Source organism: Oncorhynchus tshawytscha, linkage group LG23 (genome assembly GCF_018296145.1).
Source record: "Oncorhynchus tshawytscha isolate Ot180627B linkage group LG23, Otsh_v2.0, whole genome shotgun sequence".
In the NCBI taxonomy this organism is placed as follows: domain Eukaryota; kingdom Metazoa; phylum Chordata; class Actinopteri; order Salmoniformes; family Salmonidae; genus Oncorhynchus; species Oncorhynchus tshawytscha.
Window position 1 is genome coordinate 15,930,068 of NC_056451.1, and position 17,698 is coordinate 15,947,765.

At 43.4% G+C, this 17,698-nt stretch overlaps 1 protein-coding gene across 6 annotated transcripts in view; it reads right to left on the reverse strand.

Annotated features, from left to right (window-relative positions):
• LOC112222810 (protein cordon-bleu) overlaps nucleotides 1-17,698 on the reverse strand; it is a 60,082-nt gene that overhangs the window by 15,014 nt on the left and 27,370 nt on the right. For all 6 annotated transcript variants that reach the window (XM_024385596.2, XM_024385595.2, XM_024385599.2 and 3 more), the window contains 2 exons: nucleotides 14,717-14,890; nucleotides 2,170-2,776 (listed from right to left, as the gene is read on the reverse strand). In XM_024385596.2, coding sequence (XP_024241364.1) covers nucleotides 2,170-2,776; nucleotides 14,717-14,890 — 781 coding nt within the window. The remainder of the gene's footprint in view (nucleotides 1-2,169; nucleotides 2,777-14,716; nucleotides 14,891-17,698) is intronic.

Here is a 17,698-nt window from a genome sequence, read left to right on the forward strand (position 1 = left end):
ACCAAGCAAGCGGCACCATGAAGACCAAGGAGCTCTCCAAACAGGTCAGGGACAAAGTTGTGGAGAAGTACAGATCAGGGTTTGGTTATAAAAAAATATCAGAATGTTTGAACATCCCACGGAGCACCATTAAATCCATTATTAAAAAATGGAAAGAATATGGCACCACAACAAACATGCCAAGAGAGGGCTGCTCACAAAAACTCACAGACCAGGCAAGGAGGGCATTAATCAGAGAGGCAACAAAGAAACCAAAGATAACCCTGAAGGAGCTGCAAAGCTCCACAGCGGAGATTAGAGTATCTGTCCATAGGACCCCTTTAAGCCGTACACTCCACAGAGCTGGGCTTTATGGAAGAGTGGCCAGAAAAAAAGCCATTGCTTAAAGAAAACAATAAGCAAACATGTTTGGTGTTCACCTTCCAGCAGGACAATGACCCTAAGTATACTGTTAAAGCAGCACTCAAGTGGTTTAAGGGGAAACATTTAAATGTCTTGGAATGGCCTAGTCAAAGCTCAGACCTCAATCCAATTGAGAATCTGTGGTATGACTTAAAGATTGCTGTATATCAGCAGAACCCTTCCAACTTGAAGGAGCTGGAGCAGTTTTGCCTTGAATAATGGAGAAAAATCCCAGTGGCTAGATGTGCCAAGCTTATAGAGACATATCCTAAGAGACTTGCAGCTGTAATTGCTGCGAGTTTAATTCCAGGTTGTAAGGCAACAAAATAGGAAAAATGCCAAGGGGGTGAATACTTTTACAAGCCACTGTAGGCCTGTGGGTCTGACAGGGTCTTCCCAGCAGAAGTCTATTAGAAAGGCCTGTGGGTCTGACAGGGTCTTCCCAGCAGAAGTCTATTAGAAAGGCCTGTGGGTCTGACAGGGTCTTCCCAGCAGAAGTCTATTAGAAAGGCCTGTGGGTCTGACAGGGTCTTCCCAGCAGAAGTCTATTAGAAAGGCCTGTGGGTCTGACAGGGTCTTCCCAGCAGAAGTCTATTAGAAAGGCCTGTGGGTCTGACAGGGTCTTCCCAGCAGAAGTCTATTAGAAAGGCCTGTGGGTCTGACAGGGTCTTCCCAGCAGAAGTCTATTAGAAAGGCCTGTGGGTCTGACAGGGTCTTCCCAGCAGAAGTCTATTAGAAAGGCCTGTGGGTCTGACAGGGTCTTCCCAGCAGAAGTCTATTAGAAAGGCCTGTGGGTCTGACAGGGTCTTCCCAGCAGAAGTCTATTAGAAAGGCCTGTGGATCTGACAGGGTCTTCCCAGCAGAAGTCTATTAGAAAGGCCTGTGGGTCTGACAGGGTCTTCCCAGCAGAAGTCTATTAGAAAGGCCTGTGGGTCTGACAGGGTCTTCCCAGCAGAAGTCTATTAGAAAGGCCTGTGGATCTGACGGTCTTCCCAGCAGAAGTCTATTTGTTCTGCACAGTGTCTTGGGAATAGCAGAGGGGAGGGAGACACACCCAGGTCTATAAATCAACTCCTCAGAGCAGTCTGCTTTAAGTGCGTCCACTGCACTAAACACTTCATCCCTCAACCTCTCATCCTCGCCAAGCTAAATAAATATGGTCCGCTTCAACCCGCTTCAAGAAAAGACACAATCAATATAACTCTAGTCTTGTGCATTTTGTTCCCTTGTTAGATTAGGTAGTACAGTGATTCTTTTAGGATGGAGAAATGTCAAATTCTACACTACAGTGCATCAATAGGAATAGTGAGGCTAATAGCAATGCTATTTCACCTGGTTTACTGAGGACAGATTGTACAAAACGTAAGGCAATCAAATCTGCAGCGCTGCAATCCCGGCCAACTCCTGTCCTGTGACGTGGGGGTTATTTAGTTTATGCTGCCTTGGGTCTCTACTGGCTAAATGTCTGTACAGGTATCATGTCTACCACCAGCAATTCAGTTCAGGTTGAGGGGAACCTGTTATAGTGAAAAGCGGTAGTAGTGCAACAATCCTTGCGGGTGTTCTCCAATTGGGTAAAACCAGTTGGAGGAGATCATTAAGGAACCTACCTAGGCAAGGGTTGTTACACTGTTATATGACTGCTATAACTAAGCACGTTCTGTCCCTTCATCTACCGCTGAACACTGTGCCTGGAACAGCCTGGTTGACGGGAGAGTACTCAATCGGCCTCTTTACATTGACTATATGTGTACTGATGATACTGACCCATGGCGCTGTGTCGGTTGTTCTCCGTCTCGTCTAGTTTCAGGCCAAGAGCAGATTCTCCTCTGGTCTCCTCTGGTGTGGTACTGCGGGACAAGTAGGGGGTGGGCTTGGCCTTGTCAGCGTTGCTGCTGGGGGTGGAGTCAACCTTTTCAACCTTGCTGGTAGGGGCGGAGTAAGAGGCGACATTGATCACAGTCTTGCTCCTGGGGCCGGTGACAACCTTGCTGGGGGCGGCGTCTCGGGAGGAGTCAGCCATGGCAGCACTGCTGCTGGGGGTGGAATCAGGGCCGGGCTTGGACACATCAGCCCTGCTGGAGGCGGAGTCAGAGTCGGCCATTGAGGTGTCAGCGACAGAGGTGCCGGCGGCGACCCCACTACTGCTACTGCTGCTGCTGTAGACAGACCCATTGCTCAGCTCAGAGCCAGAGTCCTCCTCCGCAGGCAGGCTGGGGGTAGGAGAGCTGGGGGCTGGGGAGGGAGAGGGGGGCATCTGGGCAGAGATGAAAGGTGCTGGGGTGCTAGGAGCTGGGGTAACAGAGGTAGTAGGAGTAGGAGGGGGTGCCGGGGCCTTCCTCTTCCTCAGTGTACTCTCTGAGTCAGGAGCCACCTGAGAGAGAGGGAGAGAGAGAGAGTAATGAGTCTCGGGCTTAATAACTCCCCCTTAGCCGTGACAATATACCCTATAAACCATTTATTCTTGGACATCATCACTGCTCATTATCATTATTAAAAAGGTGCAGTACACAGAAACTGCGTCTCCATTTCCTGGTTGCTAAAATTCGAATCTGTTACAAAACAAGCAATCATTGTGTAGAAAGTCATTGTACCATCTCAGCCGTTGTGAAATATATTTTCTACAACCAAAAATACTGTATTTACAGCAGTTGAAGCAGGTGTACAAAACCAAAAATAAAAGATGCAAAAACATAACTTAAGAATGGGAATCATAGAAATAGAGCACATAGAACAGATCAACTGCTTGTTAGACTTGCTTTCATTGAGAATGACATAACTAACATTTCTATGTGAATTTGGTCAGATCGCCAAAAAGTGACATATTGTAGCTTTAAGTTATTAATACCTTTTAAAGATTAAATGAATTGTATGGATTATGGAACTTTGCCTGTCAGTCAGCCTATCAGTCAAAATATCTAAGTGTTCCATGTTTATTTGTTTGCTGTTACTGAAAGGGGTATTATTGCTTCCTTATACAACAAAACAATGTGTGACCCATTTAATCTCAACATGTCCTCTGATCCTGGAGGCATGGAGATAAAACACTAACTGTGTTTGGTGGCCACTTCAAATCAAGCTTTATTTATATAGCACATTTCAGACATTAATGCAATGCAGGGCGCTTCACAGGAAAAATCACAAATAAAACGACAACAAAACATAAGAACAATAAAAACTGAAACACTAAAAAAGCAGCCTAAGGAAAACGTGTGTTTCAAGGTGTGTTTTAAGAGCTCTTAAATATGTCCCCAGTTTCGGGCCCCATCTCATGTTCTCTATCAGGCTATTCCAGAGGCTGGGGGCATAGTAACTAAAGGCTACCTCTCCATGCCTCTTGGTTCTAGGCTTTGGGATAGTTAAAAAGGTCAGTGCGAGAGGACCTGAGGGACCTACTGGGTACATTACTTAAAAGCATGTCTGACATGTATTGGGGTGCACAATCGTGGATTGATTTAAAAACCAATAGAAGTGCACTAGCAGCCAGGGCATTGACTTTAAAACCGGTGTAATGTGGGCTCTCCGTCTGGTCTTGGGCAGTACCCATGTTGCAGGATTCTGTTTGTTTTGCAGTTGACCAGTGACTTTCTTGGGTAGACCAGACAGGAGAACATAGACCAGACAGGAGAGTATTGCAGTAGTCAAGCCTGCTTGTAACAAAAGTATGGATGAGTCTCTCTGTATCATCCTGAGATCGAAACAGCCGCACCTTGGCAATGTTCCTCAGGTGGTAAAAGGCTATTTTGGTCATATTCTTAATGTGTGATTCGAAATTTATATCAGAATCGAACATGACCCATAGGTTTTTTACCTGGCGTTTTCTTCGATGCCCATGAATCCTATTTGACCGTAATGTTGTATGTGACCTAAAGCTTCACATTGATCAAAAAAGGTGTTGCGTGAGTTTGGGCGCATTATCCTCATCTCAAAATAGTTGTGATAGGAGAAAACTGAGGATGGAAAGTTACTCCACAGTACTAATCTAATTGACAAAGTGAAAAGAAGGAAGCCTGTAGAGAATAAAAATATTTAAAAACTTGCATCCTGTTTGCAACAAGGCAATAAAGTAATACTTCAGAAAATGTGTAAAAGCAACGTCTCATTGCTGCAACTCCCATACGGACTCAAGAGAGGCGAAGGACGAGAGCCGTGCATCCTCCGAAACACAAACCAACCAAGCCACACTGCTTCATGACACCGTGCCCCACTTAACCCGGAAGCCAGCCGCACCAATGTGTTGGAGGAAACACCGTACACCTGGCGACCGTGTCAGCGTGCACTCCGTCCGGTCCGCCACAGGAGTCACTAGTGCGCGATGGGACAAGGACATCCCTGCCGTCCAAACCCTCCCCTAACCCGGACGACGCTGGACCAATTGTGCGTCGCCCCATGGGTCTCCCGGCCGCGGCCAGCTGCGACAGAGCCTGGACTCGAACCCAGAATCTCTAGTGACACAGCTAGCACTGCCTTAGACCACTGCGCCACTCGGGAAACCCACTGAGTACCAATCTACATATTTTCAAGCATAGTGGTGACTGCATCATGTTATGGGAATGCCTGTCGTCAATAAGGACTGGCATGTTTTCCAGGATAAAAAATAAACGGAATGGAGCAAAGCACAGGCAAAATCCAAGAGGAAAAGCTGGTTCAGTCTGCTACCACCAGACACAGAGATTAATTTAACTTTTAAGCAGGACAATAACCTAAAACAAGGCCAAATCTACACTGGAGTTGCTTACCAAGAAGACAGTGAATGTTCCTGAGTGGCCGAGTTACAGTTTTGACTCAAGTCTGCTTGAAAATCTATGGCAAGACCTGAAAATGGTGGTCTAGTAATGACCAATTTGAAAGAGGTGGAAGACTTTTGAAGATAATAAATGGGCAAATGTTGCACAATTCAGGTGTGGAAAGCTCTTAAGAGACTTACCCAGAAAGACTCACAGCTGTAACTGCTGCCAAAGGTGATTCTAACATACAGTATATTGAATCAGCGGGTTGAATACAGTATATTAGTGTTTTATTCTTCATATTTGTTTTAACTGTTCTAATTGTTAAAATTGCTCACACTTTGACATCAGAGTATTTTGCGTAGATCATTGACCAAAAAATTACAAATACATTTTAATCTCACTTTGTAACACAACAAAATGTGAAAAAAGGCACTATATATACACAGTTGACGTTGGACGTTAAGAAGGCCAGCATCCTGGAGTCGCCTCTTCACTGTTGACGTTGAGACTGGTGTTTTGCGGGTACTATTTCATGAAGCTGCCAGTTGAGGACTTGTGAGGCGTCTGTTTCTCAAACTAGACACTAATGTACTTGTCCTCTTGCTCAGTTGTGCACCGGGGCCTCCCACTCCTCATTCTATTCTGGTTAGAGACAGTTTGCGCTGTTCTGTGAAGGGAGTATTACACAGCGTTGTACGAGTTCTTCAGTTTCTTGGCAATTTCTCGCATGGAATAGCCTTCATTTCTCAGAACAAGAATAGACTGACGAGTTTCAGAAGAAAGTTCTTTGTTTCTGGCCATTTTGAGCCTGTAATCGAACCCACAAATGCTGATGCTCCAGATACTCAACTAGACTAAAGAAGGCCAGTTTGCTTCTTTAATCAGAACAACAGTTTTCAGCTGTGCTAACAATTGCAAAATGTTTTTCTAATGATCAATTGGCCTTTTAAAATGATTAACTTGGATTATCTAACACAACGTGCCATTGGAACACAGGGGTGATGGTTGGGCCTCTGTACACCTACGTAGATATTCCATTAAAACAGCTACAATAGTCATTTACAGCATTAACAATGTTTTCACTGTATTTCTGAGCAATTTGATATTTTAAAAATGGACAGAAAATTGGATTTTCTTTCAAAAACAAGAAATGGTATAAGTGACCCCAAACTTTTGAATGGCAAGGTGATTCGGGATTATTACAATTGTTAGGTAGCTAGGTAGCGTTAGCTTGCGCTAGTCTGCTGTACCTGTGCCAAAACTCCGGTATTTTTCATCCTATAGCTTGTTCTCCATCGTCTTTTTAAATAGTGAGCCAACATGTTTTCAGCCATTTTATTTCCATGACTGATCAAAACTCATTCTCATGCTCTTGTCTCTCTGCAGCAGACATATAGTGAGCAATATGTTTGGAACATTTAATCGCAATATCAAATTGCAATACTATAGAATGATGATGTTGTGGAAAATTCTGCCACCACAGTGAGAATTGCAATACATATTGTATCGGCACCTACGTGTCGTGATAATATTGTATCATGAGGTCCCTGGCAAGTCCCAACCCTAATTAAAATGGGTCAACACTTCCTTATATCTTCGACTAATTTCCCCCCTGCTACAAACTGTCTGTACTACTACTATCCTCTGTCTGCATGTCAACTCGTGAGCTGTTTATGAACTCAATGACCCAGGCCTCCAGTACAGAGACCATAGATCTGGAAAGACAGCACAGCATGGGCAGTCCCATTGCTTAGTATGCTCCTACTGAAAGGGATATTATTGCTTCCTTACACAACAAAACAATGTGTAATCCCTTTAACCTCAACATGTCCTCTGATCCTGAAGGCATGGACATAAAAACACTTCCAACTGTGTTTGGCGGGTACTTCAAACCTTCTGCATGGGAATCCTATTTGACCGTAATGTGTGTGACCTAAAGCCTTACATTGAACAAAAAGGTGTTGCGTGAGTTGGGGTCGGGAGTGCATAAACCTCTTCACAAAGGCGTTCCTCACCTTTTCTATGGTTGCACATATCATCTACACAAGGGTGAACTTTGATGTCTAAATATTTAATGTATGTGACAGCACCGATCAAGTTCGTGAAGAAACAAATGACAATATACTTGCCTCAGCCTCAACTTTATTTGTGTGTGTGCAAATCTGATAAAGGTGAAGAAAAACATTGATCTCAAATGTGAAGACAATGTATTAAAATGGGTCAACGCTTCCTTCTATCTTCAACACATTTTCCCTGCTGCTACAAACTGTCTGTTCCACTACTATCCTCTGTCCGCATGTCAACTGGTGAGCTGTCTATGAACTCAATGACCCAGGCCTCCAGTACAGAGACCATAGATATGGAAAGACAGCACGTTCTATCTTTGCAAATGGCATCCTGTGTGACAGCATGGCTAGCCCCATTGAGGGCTATCTCCATTTTAAAGTAGTCATCCAGAGCCCTCTATCTTCATGGCAGAGACAGACAGCCATTACCCTGGTATTACTATTCCCTCTACCACTGACAGACTAACTCCCCATGTTTCCTCATCTTACATGCTTATTAGATCCACAAAGTTGACCTGACACAACTCACTGTCTCAAAACTATGCAGTAAATGTATGGTTCAATGAGAAATATTCACCACTCTTTAAAGTGTGTGTGCAAACGGTTTATATTGCTGTCGTTATGCTTCCAACATATATATCAGATTTAGACGGGAACCATTGCCATGCAGGGTTATTAAATATACTAAGCAAGGGAAGCTTTGGTCTCCGTTTGGCCAATCTTATGTACATGTTCCCCAGACTTAAGTTGGCTCCTCTAAATCCCAAAGTGCGCCACTCAGTCACTTTAAACCGTAATCCATAGCAGAGCAACACAATCAATTCCCCTGGTATGTTTACACTCCAGTACAACAGTAGTATGGAGCATTCATAGAGAATAGCATGATTAGTCTGAGAGGACGCTGTCGCTTCGTTCTGCTGCACTGGGCTGCACAGTATTGTCTTTCACTCTGAAGAGCAGCCAATCAGTCACGCACACACACACACACACACACACATCTTCATATCCCAGTCAGTCCTCCATTACATCTTCAACTTTGCCCCACATGCTATGGTATGCCAGAGACCGACGAGTATGAATGGTGGTGTGATGGTGGAGGTGCATACACAGTTCAGGGAGTTTACGCAACTCAACCTCTGTAAAGAAGTGCAAGGTGGCGAGCGGTAAGTAACACAGCGTTCCAACCACAATGACTCAATCCCAAAGAAACACCACAAGCATTTTCTTAGAATATAAAAATAAAACAAGGACATTCTGACTTACTTCAACCACATTCAAGCAATAAAAATAAAAAAGTTTGACAAATCATTTGTTATGGCTTGTTGCTACTTTCATTGCAATTTCAAGGTGGTGGAGGTGATTTCTCGTGGAGGTGATTTCTCAAGGAGGTGATTTTCCATGAGCCATGCACAAACTGCTGTGCACTCTCTCACCCAGTCAGACTTGCCTACCTACCACTTGCACAACTCTGCAGCGCTCTACTAACTCTATATCACAGACTGCATCAAATCACATTTACTATACACTGATGTGCTGCCACTCAATGCTATCATTCAGTCAAATATTTCTATAGCTTTTCTACCACCTAATCCTGCAGGAATGCTAGCTCACTCCTTAATGGTTGACTTGGTCTATGTCACAAAAGGGACCCATAGTGCACTACGTTAGACTAGAGCTCTATGGGCCCTGGTCAAAAGTAGTGCACTATTATGTGAATAGGGTGCTTATTGGGGATGCAGGCTCAGTCCCCTGGCTGCCAAAGCTCCAGCTTTTTAATTACTCAACACAGCACACCGCTCCAGAGCTGGCACAGTGAATTTACAGGCTCTCTATGGTCAGACCACACACACACACACACACACACCAAAGTAAAAGTATATCAGTGCTCATGGCATTAGTCCACTTCGAATAGAGAACCAATGTAGATGAAGTGTGGACTACTCTGTGCCAACTGTAGTGAAAATAGGTCCATTATATAATCTTTATCGGTGCTGGATATTACTTTGTCTGGTTAAGGTTAAGGTTAAGATTACATTCTAACATTAAACCACAACAAGGCCTAGGTTTTTTGTCATTCTTTGAGGTACAAAACAATTCTTTCAAAAACTTAACTGTGAGACTGTGATTTGGAAATAATAATGATTTAAAATGTGAACATAAACACAAAACACAGCTCCAAACAAGCCCCATTATCTCCAACAGGAGGAGAGAAGCCCATTAGAGCCAACATAACATGGTGAAAAAACAACATTCCCCACAACATTTCTGTGAGAAGACGCCACCACTACTTCATTAGATTTCACACACACACACACACACACACACACACACACACACACACACACACACACACACACACACACACACACACACACACACACACACACACACACACACACACACACACACACACACACACACACAGAGATGGTAGACTACACAGTTCCAGTGGGCTGTTTGTTTTGGCATTAGGTGCCTCTTCCTTTGTTCCTGAGAATATAACATTTTCTTCCTTAGGAAAGAGGAAAGGAGCATGATAGAGAGAGACTCCCAAATGGTAACCCATATCAGTGTTTCCCAACCCTGGTCCTCCAGTACCCCCAACAGAACACTTTTTCATTGTAGCCCTGGACAAACACAGCTCATTCAACTCATTGAGGTCTTGATGATTATTTGACAAGTTGAATCCGGTGTGCTTGTCCAGGGATACAATAAAAATGTGTACTGTTGGAGGTACTTGAGGATCAGGGTTGGGAAACACTACCCTATATTGTGCCCTACTTTTGACTAGGGCTCTGGTCAAAAGTAGTGTACTATATAGGGAATGGGGTGCCATTTGGGATACAGCCTAAATCTGCACTCAAAACTATTAAAGCTGCCCATGCTTCTGTTTCCGACTTATTTTAATCACACTTTTCCACAGCAGAGCCTGTCACACTGAAACATCCACAGTGTTGCCTAATCACTCATATATAAACTAGCAAGTTTGCATGAAGTGAAACAAGACAACCTAAAATAACCTGCACAGCCTTAAGTGATTGAATTTTATTTACAGAGGGTGTTGATTAAAGGAAATGGAGGTCTTGTCAGCAGATGGACTGAAAAACCAAGGCAGGCCACTTGAATAGTCCAATTCAGAGAGGCGTTGAGTAAGTTAAGGCTTCCACACCAACCATTCTCACTCTAACTCAGTGTTCTGCAGCCACATGGTTTACTTGCATAACAATCATGTAGGCCTAACTGAGGGATTGCAAACATATGACTCAGATCACAAGCTTCCTCTTAAAGGCATCATGTGTGACCTTACAGAATGTGGAACATTTAAAAAAACACTACTGATCAAAACTGAGGTTTCCCACGAATTCAAGTTTCTTTCTTTCTTTCTTTTTAGAAAGGGTCCACAACCATTATTGAGAATGGTATCATCAGCCCAATGTAGAAATATCCAAACCACGCAAGATTGTAAACAGACGACTTGTATCTTGCTGAAACAGATTAAAACGGTAGGCTACATTAAAGTGGATTAATAGCGCTGCAGTACAAAGGGCCAATGACGGATTGCTATGAAAGACTAAACCCCTCTTGGTTCAGATTATGACATCTCCCTAAGGAATGGTTTATGCAGGTAATGCTAGCCATCTCAATCAATCACACTTCACCTGTGCTGCCAGCTATCCCCCTGATGGGATGGAGTCTGAGGCTACGTCCCAAATGGTACCCTATTCCTTATATAGTGCACTACTTTTGACCAGGACCAATAGGGATGCTGCCTCAGACTGTACTGCTTGGCACGTCTACCCTGAAAGCAGAGCCAGGAGTCGATACATCAACATCACTAGGAGCCATGCTGCAAAGAAAAACAGAGGATATTCACTAGGCTCCATGACTTGTGTCCCGTTGATTTAAATACTTGAGAATAGATCAGGTCAACTACTGAGATTCAGAGAAGAATAACACTCCTTAGAGTAGTTTTGGAAAATTCTGGTAAGATTCCCAGGTTTTCCAGAAATCATAGTTGGAAGATTCCCAGCATCAGGGGGGGAAAAAAGGAGCAAGGAATCTGGAATTCTCCAACTAGGATTTCTGGAAAACCTGGCAATTTTGGGAAAGTTACTGTAATTGTACAACCCTACCCTGGAGTGAGCAGATTGAACCCCCCAAAAATGGAACCATAGAAGACATATTACTCAATGTCTATTACAAAATGCATCGAGCGTGTACTATAATGGTCATGTACAACACTGTGTTCCTACAGTAGGCTCCAAGTCTCTTAGACCAATCACTATTCTAACCTACCTAACCCCCTTCCCTTTCATTGGTCTTCTGAGTTAATGCCATCTCATCCAAGAGATATTTGTTGAAATGATTCAAAAACTGTACAGCAAACTTTTGTTTGTTGAACCCTCAACCTCACCTGTCCTCTGCTCTGACTATGTACAGTAACATTGGCATAAAGAGCCTGTCAAGCTTATTTCACGCCTATCTGCCTCTGGAAACACGACACCCCACTTATACATATTTGATGTTGTGCCACCAAAACACACCTCATTCACTGCTGCATTACTACTGCAATCTCAGAACCAAATCTGGTGTTTATGTTAACAGTTTGTCTATCACTAGAGACCCCTGTTGCATAAGCCTGATGTTACCTTCCCAGCATGCCAAACAGGCTTACACAAGTGTGTTTGCCTGTGTCAAACCTATTACCGAACACTGAAGCAGAAAGCTCAGGATGACAGGCTAGGCCATGTCACAAAAGGCATTCTTTACATGACCTCTCACATGCTGACCACACCACTCGAGTTGCGTGCGTGAGCACTGCAATCATTGCAGCCACACAGTTCGCGAGTGTCTGTGTAGTCAGGCGCTAAAATAAAACTTGGTTCTATTTGTGATGCGTGACATGCTACAAGTCCCACCTCTCCCATCTCCTCATTGGTTTTTAGGAGCATATACCCATGTGGGTGATTGAAAGATGAACTGAGGTCCACACTCCAGTCCAGTCGGTAGTGGTAATGCAACTTAAAGTTGGTTGCCAACCTCCATATAAAGTCCAAAGAAGAAGAAGAAGCAGCCTGAAGGAGGTGAGATTACTAGAAACAAACGTTTACCCTTTTATCTGTGGATTAATTGTCAGAGTAGAGGACCTTGTGTATTTCAGGTAAAATAACAACCCAATATTTATATCCCAGGACAAATTAGCTAGCAACAGCAAGCTAGCTAGCTAAATAGGTATCAATGTTTAATGCTTTTCAAATTAATATAGTTGGTTCAGAGTTCGTTTTGATATTTCAACCTGTGTGTCCTGATCGCATCTAGTGTGGGTGGACAAAATCAACATGAGTGCAATGTCGCACGCGGACACATGCGCGCACGTGCTGTCTCGTCAGACTGTTAGCCTACTCCTGTCCAAATCATAATATCAGCTATTTGTCTAATAAAAGCTTAAAACACTCCTTCAGCACAATATGTTGGATGCAATACAAAATGGCACCATATTCCCTTTGAAGTGCACTATAAAAGGGAATAGGGTGCAATTTGGGATGCACACTTTTTTTTGTCTTGACCCCAGATAAACCCAGTCAGCTATTTGATTGAAGGTCTTGGGCTTGACTATTGGTTGTAAATTGATACTGTATTGAGATCAATAGAGGGTCATAACTAGTGATGGGGAAAATAAATCGATACAGTTATCAGGATGTTATTTTTGACGATATATAGTTTTTGGACAATATCGCAATATTATTTGTGCACTAGTTGGCTGTACCTGCACCAAAACTCCAGTATTTTTCCTTCATAACTTGTTCTCCATCTTCTTTTTAAATTGGGAGCCAATTTGTTTTCAGCACCTTTATTTCCATGACTGATCAACACTTGTTTTCTCATGTCTCTCTACTTGTCCCTCTGCAGCAGACATATGGTGAGAAATATATTTGGAACATCGAATCGCAATAAAATCACAGTATTGAATCGCAATACATATCGTATCGGCACTTAAGCATTGTGATAATATATCGTGAGGTCCCTGGTAATTCCCAGTTTAACATTCTTAGAAAAAAGGGTTCCAAAAGGACTATTTTTGGTTTCCGGGAGAACCCTTTTTGGTTCCATAAGAATTTGACCTGAGAGAACCCTTTTTGGAACCAAAAGGATTCTACCTGGAACCAAAAAGGGTTATCCGAAAGGTTCTCCTATGGGTACAGCTGAAGAACCCTTTTAGGTTCCATATACTGTAGCACATTTTGCTATACAGAGTGTAGTCATATCCCAGGGGAACAGATTGTCATCACTACAACAATAGCCATCCTAGCAGTAGCTCAGGCTCATGGAAAGGAGACCTAGGAGCAGCCATCCCATCCCTCAGGCACTCCGTCCTCATCTGATCTCTCTGTCCTTGTCTAACCCTCACAAAAGGTTACATCAGGCCCATGTGCCATGTGTCTCAACAAGCAGCCAGCCATCTTCCAAACACAATACTTTGTCTCATCCGTGCTAGCGAGTCACAGGACAGCAAGTGTTGCTTATCTCTGGGTAAACGGACTGATAAAGACGTCATCAGTGTGGTGTTTCTGAACAGTGTCTAATACCCTTTTCAGACATATAGAATGTGGCGCCTTGAAAGCGCCTCGGCTACAGCATGTTTGTGTGTCTGTTAGTGTACACTAGGGCTTTTTAAATGCCGACACGAAACCCTCTCTCTCGAGATCGTGTCGATGCACCACTGAACAGGCATTTTACTTGTCAATCAGATAACCTCGAGCTGCCTGAGTGCAACCTGGCTGCCTGCTCGCAGACCACTCTACCATGATTTACCAAGACGTTTAGTAAAAAGAAAACACATCTAGCACCCTACCATAAAAAACTGCAGAAAAACATCACAACAGCACATCAATCAGCTCCTTTTATTGAACACTTCTGATCCGGCACTTTATTTAATTGTCTGAAAGGCTATCAATTGTTGCTATAAAAGGGTATAATAAGACAGGCGAGAGAAAAAATAAACTGGGAGCCACGACAACATAAACCCAAATTAAATCCTGTTTGGAAGAACAGCGTGAGTAGTACACAGAATACTGTGTGGACACCTTGTGCTTCTCTACAGGAGTATGTGTCCAAATGGCACCCTATTCCCTACATAGTGCACTAGTTTTAACCAGAGCACTGTAGACCCTGGTCAAAAGTAGTACACTATATAGGGAATAGGGTGGCATTTAGGATGTAATCCATTTCACAGATTAACCAGTGTGTTCCTGTTAGTAACGGTCACTATGACCACAACACACAGTTCCAGACAAACCCCATTCTCTCCAACAGGAGGAGAGAAAACCTTTAGAGCCAACATAACATGGTGAAAAAACATTTCCCACAACAACACAACGAGAAGAGAAAGAACACTACTACTATTGATATTAGATCCACAAACAGCACAAGGAGATTAGAGGAAATGTTTATCCAATGTTGCAATAGTTCTAAACACAGGTCACCATGACCTGGTGTGTGTGTGTGTTGCCCTCTCACCTGGTAGGCCTCCAGTGTGTAGCAGCCCGGGCAGGGTGTGGGGGCCGGGGGGGCCCGCCTCTTCTTAATCTCTATCCTGGGGGACATCCTGGAGATGTTCATGACGGACTGGGACTGGCCCAAGGTGCTGGGCCGCGCGTCCACACAGGGCACGATGGACACTGTGGACAGGCCCTGGATGAGGAGGGAGAGAGAAGGGTTAATGCAGAACAGAAAAATAATGACACACAGACAGATAATGTGACACATTCACACACACAGAGACAATTATAAACACACAGAACAGAGCTACATATGAACTGAGTGGCATTTAAAGGTCAGGTAATTCTAAATGGTCTCAGAAACCCAAAATCACAGGTTGATATGGTGGACAGTGGAAATGTCAAGGGCCAGTCCTGAATGGTGAGCATGGGTCATGCCCTTTATTCACTAACGCTGTGTCCCAAGTGGCACCCTATTCCCTGTTGTGCACTACTTTTGACAAGGACACATAACACTATATAGAGAATAGGGCGCCATTTGAGACTCCGACTAACATGGGCTCACGACTGAATATAAAATATGAGCATATCTTCATCATGGTCTGTTACTGCAATGGTAAATTAAGCCAATGCGAAGCTTAGTGTTGGGTCTGTCTCCTCTTGTCTGCAAGAGGAGGCACTCAGATCCCTGTGAATCAGGATGCTTTGTGACAGTTGTGATAGCTGCAGTCAGCTTTATTACCATTCTGTAGCTACGCCGCCTCGCTAATACACCCTCTGTCTGTCTGGGAGGGATGCTGCTGAGCAATGGGGGACGATCAAAGAATGATCAAAGGCTTTACTAAGCATCTGAAGCTTAGCCTGGTCTCAGATCTGCTTGCACTGCCTTTCCAACTCCTATGGTCAATGTCGTGCCAAGTGATCATAAAAAGGAGTTGGCAAGACAGCACAAACAGATCTGGGTCAGGCTATCTGAAACGTCCTAAGCTTCTGTCTCTGTACTGTAGCACAACTAGGAACAAAGATATGCATCTTTAAACGATGGTGGGGAGGTTTAAAGAAAATAAAAGGAAAACATATTAAGTCAAAATGACACAGCATTTCAGACAATTCCTGGGCAGAGGATCAAAGTAGTCATGAAAAAAAGTTCAAATGACTAAAACATTAAGTTCTAGTCATTAGAGGTAATCAGTGAACCAAGCACTTCTCACAGTGGGGAGAATGAATGGAAAATGTGCAGGAGGGAGAGAAAAGCACTCAAAAGTATTCAGACCTGGGCATAAATAGTATTTGTTTTCTTTCAAAAATATTTTTTATCATTTGATTGAGCCTGCCTGGTGTGCCAAGTGGGCATGGTTTGAACTTCTGGGACTATTTCATTGGTTCCATTACACCAGGCAAGCACAATCAAACTAGTCTAGTCTACTAAGGAGAGTCAGTGTGGCTTTGAGGGAGATGTGAGTTGCCAATTGCTTGCATATTGTATAAGCTTGGAAAAGCAGACCGAGCTACTATACAGTAATGTAGAGCAAAGAGAAAAAGACGTTTGTAACAAAAAACCTAGCTGGAGTCTTGGAATCCTGCAGTAGATTTACTGCTGCCCCGCTCTAAGAACAGAGCCTGGATCAACTAAGTCCAGCTAAGTTCATCTTTATGACCTCCACATCCTGTTTAACTTTGATCTTCTCTTATCTTACTCAAGAACACGTGCCTCTCCCACCTGCTAGATAATCCTGACTAAAATAATATAACATCTAGCAGACGTTTTTATCCAAAAGAGACTTACAGTCATGCTTGCATACATTTTATGAATGGCTGGTCCCAGGAATCAAACCCACTCTCCTTGCACAGCAAGCGCCATGCTCTACCAACTGAGCTACAGAGAACCACATGATTTATACATGGGCATAATTGCATACCAAGGATAGAGGACATGGCATACCTTACACAGTGCACAGTCGGCTTTACTCTATTCCCTTCTATTGGCTGCTGCCTATACAGTGGGGCAAAAAAGTATTTAGTCAGCCACCAATTGTGCTTAAGCCAGTACATGTCCAGGCCCATCTGAAGTTTGCTAGAGAGCATTTGGATGATCCAGAAGAAGATTGGGAGAATGTCATATGGTCAGATGAAACCAAAATATAACTTTTTGGTAAAAACTCAACTTGTCGTGTTTGGAGGACAAAGAATGCTGAGTTGCATCCAAAGAACACCATACCTACTGTGAAGCATGGGGGTGGAAACAGGGACCAGGACGACTGATCCGTGAAAAGGAAAGAATGAATGGGGCCATGTATCGTGAGATTTTGAGTGAAAACCTCCTTCCATCAGCAAGGGCATTGAAGATGAAACGTGGCTGGGTCTTTCAGCATGACAATGATCCCAAACACACCACCCGGGCAACGAAGGAGTGGCTTCGTAAGAAGCATTTCAAGGTCCTGGAGTGGCCTAGCCAGTCTCCAGATCTCAACCCCATAGAAAATCTTTGGAGGGAGTTGAAAGTCTGTGTTGCCCAGCAACAGCCCCAAAACATCACTGCTCTCGAGAAGATCTGCATGGAGGAATGGGCCAAAATACCAGCAACAGCATGTGAAAACCTTGTGAAGACTTACAGAAAATGTTTGACCTCTGTCATTGCCAACAAAGGGTATATAACAAAGTATTGAGAAACTTTTGTTATTGACCAAATACTTACTTTCCACCATAATTTGCAAATAAATGAATTAAAAATCCTACAATGTGATTTTCTGGATTTTTTTTCTCATTTTGTCTGTCATAGTTGACGTGTACCTATGATGAGAATTACAGGCCTCTCTCAGCCTTTTAAGTGGGAGAACTTGCACAATTGGTGGCTGACTAAATACTTTTGCCCCACTGTATATAGGCTACTGTACATATAAATTCAGTAAAAAAAGAAACATCCTTTTTTCAGATCTTCATTGTGAAGGGTTTAAACACAGTTTCCCATGCTTGTTCAATGAATCATAAACAATGAATGTAC